At 37.7% G+C, this 5,661-nt stretch overlaps 1 protein-coding gene across 1 annotated transcript in view; it reads left to right on the forward strand.

The window, feature by feature from the left end:
- Positions 1–4,428: 4,428 nt before the first annotated feature.
- The window catches only part of LOC106468497 (twitchin-like), a gene marked incomplete at its 3' end in the record, with an annotated part of 37,488 nt that continues 36,255 nt past the window's right edge, over positions 4,429–5,661 (forward strand). The window contains exon 1 of the mRNA XM_022396833.1: positions 4,429–4,474. Within this exon, the coding sequence (XP_022252541.1) occupies positions 4,429–4,474 (46 nt within the window). The remainder of the gene's footprint in view (positions 4,475–5,661) is intronic.

Genomic DNA, 5,661 nt, shown 5'->3' on the forward strand with positions numbered 1-5,661 from the left:
TGATTACATCACTTGTAATATAGTTGTTAATGTCTTTAGGCCAGCTGTCTTTATGTAATGATTACATCACTTGTAATATTGTTGTTAATGTCTTTAGGCCAGCTGTCTTTATGTAATGATTACATCAGTTGTAATATAGTTGTTAATGTCTTTAGGCCAGCTGCCTTTATGTCATGATTACATCACTTGTAATATAGTTGTTAATGTCTTTAGGCCAGCTGTCTTTATGTAATGACTACATCACTTGTAATATTGTTGTTCATTTCTTCAGGTCAGCTGTCCTTATGTCATGATTACATCACTTGTAATATAGTTGTTAATTTCTTCAAGCCAGCTATTCTGATGTAATGAATATATCAACTATATAAGAAAAGTTATATTAGTGCCATTGTTTTCAGCATACCAGAAAAACCGGAGCCTATTGACCAACCATCAACACCCCTTCGTCCGATCCCTGATGATGAAGAAGCCCCTCCTTCTATTGTGGATCATCAAGAAAATAATACAGCTGTGGAGGGTAATTAGTATTTGTAAACTCTTAGAAAGTTTTAACATTCTCCATGTTCATACATAATCTGTAATACTTGCATATAATAATTTCTAACATTTATGTGTGTATATTTAGTATAAAAACTTGTATATGTAATTTTAGTTTTTAATATTTCCATGTATACATTGAATATAATAACTTGCATTTGTGATACTTTCTAACATTTCCATGTTCATATTTAATATAAAACATGTATATGTAATAATTTCTAACATTTATATGTTTATGTTTAACCCTATCGACTCACAATCAAAATGTTATTGAACAACTAATTTAAGAATTTATGTCAATAAGTTTGGTACCAAATTGTAGATTATAATTTTAGTATCATACATGAGTTAATTTCTTAATTTAAAAGTAAATATTAAAAAAACACACCTAAATATCGATTTTTATGTTGAATGCAGCATTGGTTCAAATTAGATGTTTGTGATGTCCAAATACAAAGTCTATCATTTCTTACAAATTAAGAACTTGAATTATGCATATTGACAAGCTAGAATATAAACTAAATAACTCCTATATTTTCTATTTGCTGAGATATCGCTTACATTTACTGACTTAAACAAAGTAGCCCCATCACCTCTTTCCAATTTTGGAAATGCTTACGTACACGTACATCTGTCTAAGATGTCTGAATAACCAAATGAAATCTCAGAATGTCTCTCCAGTGGCTTTCTCAGCCTTTTTGAAATATTTGGGCAGCAAACTCTTTCTTTTTATGCTAAATTCAAAGTGGTAAGGTAAGACTTTAGTGAGCTTGAAATTCCGATACAGTACTTACTTCCTCTCACAAGATTAGTTATTCTTGTTCAGCGCTGCCCTCTATATGCAAACTTTTTCTTTATGTATGCCACAAGCCTTGCACTCCCCTTTTGTTGAAATTATTATATTCCAATATGTCTCTCATGTAAATCATCATGTGTCATCTCTTAATCAATAGTAGCATGACATACTCATGTGATGCATGTGACTCTGTCTACACTCCTCTACCGAACCTTCACTTCTCGTTTGACAGCGTTTAAGTTTAGACGTCTTCTTTTGTGTGCTTAGTGCTTCTAGTGTGCCAAACAAATGTTTTTTCACACGAAGTGGTTCCTTTTTCAGTTTTTTTTAATACCAGTCCATTCTTGTCGCTATATTTCTGCACTCGACAATTTGTGAATAATTTCTTGAGTTATAATTCTAAAGTTCATGTTAATATTTCGGGGGTCACACCAGTGATCAATGTTTTTCTCTGGCCTCAGGTCTGGGCGACCCGACAGTGAATCTCAATGCTTATATACATCAGGGGATTGAATGCTACATGGGTCAACCTTTATCTCCTGACTTTGCCAGGTTCCTCCTGAGTTGGCTGAAATTGTTCAGAATGATGAGGATTTTGATAATCTTTTCCCACTTCCAAAGTTTGCCACTCCTTCTCAGTTGCAACCTGAAGAATCACCTAGGCCTAATGTGATCTTCACAGATTTTATGTCTTAGGTTTGTAATATTTTATCCCCTGATATTCAGGTACATGCAGATCAATTTGTCTCACAATTAAGGTCTAGAGATCTATGTTTTCAGACATTGGATCTATTGTACTGGGCCCATGCACACCAATTCATCTTATCGCATGTCATGTGTCAGGTGCTTCAGTCTTGTTGCAGATCATCATTGTCTGGTGATGGTTCATTTGGAGAACTCTAAGGTTGTGGCACATATCAACCACCAAGGGGGAACCCGGTCTAGAGATTATTGTTTTTGGACATTGGATCTATTATACTGGGCTCATGCACATCACATTTGTCTTATTGCGTGTCATGTGCCAGGTGCTTTCAATCTAGTTACAGATCGTCTTTCACTCCTAGACCGGATCTATCAAATGGAGTGGGCATTAGATCCTCTCATTTTCAGGGACTTTTGCCATCGATGGGGTTCTCCCCAATTCAATGCTTTTGCCATGGGCCACAATACCAAGTTGTCCCTCTTTTAGTCACCTGTACTGCATTCACAGGCTTTGGTGGTCGATGCCTTCAGCCAGAATTGGTCACACAAATACCTTTATATGTACCCTCAAACCAGTACCATCTTGGTTTCCAAGTTTACAATGTCTACTCCTGTAACCACCTGTCCCTCTTTCACTTTCTCCCTCCCTTCCTTGTCAACCTTGATCCCACATTTTATATCCCAATATCCCCATTCTGCATCTTCATGCTTGGCTTTTGTCTGGTCCTTGGCAAGAAGATCCTGTTTCACACATTGAGTTGCCTCCTTGTTAGCTAGTTCCTTACAGCCATCTTCCATGGAAGTATACTAGCATAAGTGGAAAGTCTTCTACTGTTGGTCTGCCAACAGGGGATTTCCTGCTGACAAGTTTTCTGTGGGTCATGTGGCAGAATTTCTCACCTGGCTTTTTGACTGTGGGTCTTCATTCTCCTCGCTTTCTGGATATCAGGTGGCCCTATCCCATACCTTTCATTTTTCCCAATACCACTTCCCCTGTTCTTACTGTGCTCATGAATTTCTTCTGGATTTGGAGGACTCCAAGGCATCCTGCCCTTCTGGATTGGTACATTAATGTGGTCCTCCATGCTCTCACCTTACCTCCATTTGAACCACTTTCCTCATGCTTCTTGTTTCATTTGCCCCTTTAAATATATTTGCTTCTTCTCTTGGCCTGTGGACATCGACAGTTCGATTTGTTTGCCATTGACGTTTCATGTACCTTTTATCACCCTACCTATCTTCTCCTTTATCACAATTGTTCCTTTCTCTCTAAGACCTCAGTAGCTCAGGAGGTTTGTTCGTCCTTTTCTCCTATTCCTTTTCCTTCTATATCCCATCTTTACCATAGACCGGATCCGAATAGGCTTTTGTGTCCAGTCAGGGCCTTTTATTGTTATATAGCACGTAAAACTACTTTTCAGGGTACGTGCAACCAACTTTTTATCCCTTCGCAGTCCTCCTCACTTTTTGATCTTTCTACTCTTACAAATTAGATCAGCCTTTTGGGTCACTTGTGCCTACTATTCCCTGCCTTCTTACTCCTGTACCTTATTCCATGGTTCCTCCCATCAGATCTGACATCTCACCTTTTCCCTTGCTTCTCGTCTTTGTCTGCGATGCAGGAGATTCTACAATCTGGCATGTGGACCACTCCCAGTACATTCATTGTATCGTGCTTTCCTCTGTGTCAGGGTTTTGTCTATCACCTGTGTCCATTTTCCAGACTTTGGTGTGACTTTAACTGGTAAGTATTCTTCATTTTCTTTTTTTTTCAGGGTCCTTTCTCTCTCATCTTATCACATGGATTTCACTGTGTAGCGAGTGGTGGCTGACCAGGTATTATTTAACTCTAAATCCGCACTGCCAGCCATGTTGGCTTGCACTCTCTCATCCATGGCTTTGCACGCCTACCATCGAGATGGGGTGTTCCACAAGATCACTTGATGGTTAATTAAATTGCGATAATTTGCTTCATAAACATGCCCTTTCCAGACTGTACCACCCATGGACTACATGGGTAAAGTAAAAGGAGATTGCTGCCTATCCCTGCCATGCCTCGAGTGAATAACTTGGTATGGTCTGCTGTTCAAAATAAGGTTTTGTGGTTACCCATTTCACTGTCTCTGGTGATGACATTCCTAACCAATTGCTGCATCTGTGTATTTGGTTACAGCGGTAGTACATGGGTTTGTTCTGGTACTACCCTAGACTATCCCTTGTTCTCTTCTTATGGGGATGTTATAGACATGATTTCAATATTGGATGTTAATTCCCGGCTTGATAGATCGATGATGATCCTTGTGGCATACCCAGAAATCAGTGCAGGTCTTATTCCCCAATTCTAGGGTATGAGGTGAAGATGGTATGATCCTTATCCTACCATAGCGTAGATGTCAGTACCCCGCAAGGAGGTTTTGGATGTAGTTGACTTACTAAGTAAAGTTTGCCATGTTCTAGCCACTCTACACTTCACAATTTCCGCCCTTGTGCAGATTGTGTAATATATCTGGCTCAGAAGTGGTGTGGTTCCCTCCTCTGAAATTTGGATCTATATCTCTCATTGTCAGGGGTATCATAAGATGATTTCGGGGGTAGTTCTTTAATTCACTCACACAGGTCCCTCCTCCTTCTCAATGTGGGATTCTAGCTAATCTTGTGAGAGGAAGTAAAGTACCTCATCAGAAGTTATAATTTTTCTATACTGAAAATGTATTTCCAATAGGTACTTCCCTCTTCTCAGACTTCCCACCCTTCCTCCCCACTTCTCTGTTGCTCACACCTTCCGCCAAACTCTCTGCACTAGCTGTCCCTAATTTAGCATTGTAAGACTAGAAGGAAGGCAGCTAGTCATCACCACCCACCTCCAACTCTTGGGCTACTCTTTTACCAACAAATAGTGGGATTGACCATCACATTATAATGCCCCCATGGCTGAAAGGGCGAGCATGTTTGGTGGGATGGGGATTTGACCCCCATGACCTACAGATTGCGAGTTGAGCTCTCTAACCACCTGGCCATGCTGGGCCATTTCTGTGTTTATGTTTAATATAAAAACTTTTGTTTGTGATACTTTCTAACATTTCTTTATTTATATATAATATTAAAACTTGTATATGTAATAATTTCTAACATTTATATGTTTATATATATAATATTAAAACTTGTATATGTAATAATTTCTAACATTTATATGTTTATATATATAATATTAAAACTTGTATATGTAATATTAATTTCTAACATTTCTATGTTTATATTTAATATAACAAATGTAACAAATGTAACATGTAACAAATTATAACATTTTCCATGTTTTTATATAACAACATATAATTCTGTAACTAAGTGTAACGCTTTCCATGTTTACAGCAGATTTGTATGTAGCTGAATGAATTATAGTTTTTGATAAATGTGGGGAAAATTACAAGTAGAAAAAACAATCAAATATAACTTTTATATGCTGAAACATCTGTTAGCTGAGTTCTTGCACAGATCTTAAAATATAACATTGATAAACAGAAACATGTAGATATGTAGATCTTGAAAGTCGAGTTGTTCAAAACTTGAAAATAGTATTGATAACTGGACCAGTTGTTGGTTGAGATGTTGCAAAGGAAATATCT

Source organism: Limulus polyphemus, unplaced genomic scaffold (assembly GCF_000517525.1).
Source record: "Limulus polyphemus unplaced genomic scaffold, Limulus_polyphemus-2.1.2 Scaffold3026, whole genome shotgun sequence".
Taxonomy (NCBI): Eukaryota; Metazoa; Arthropoda; class Merostomata; order Xiphosura; family Limulidae; genus Limulus; species Limulus polyphemus.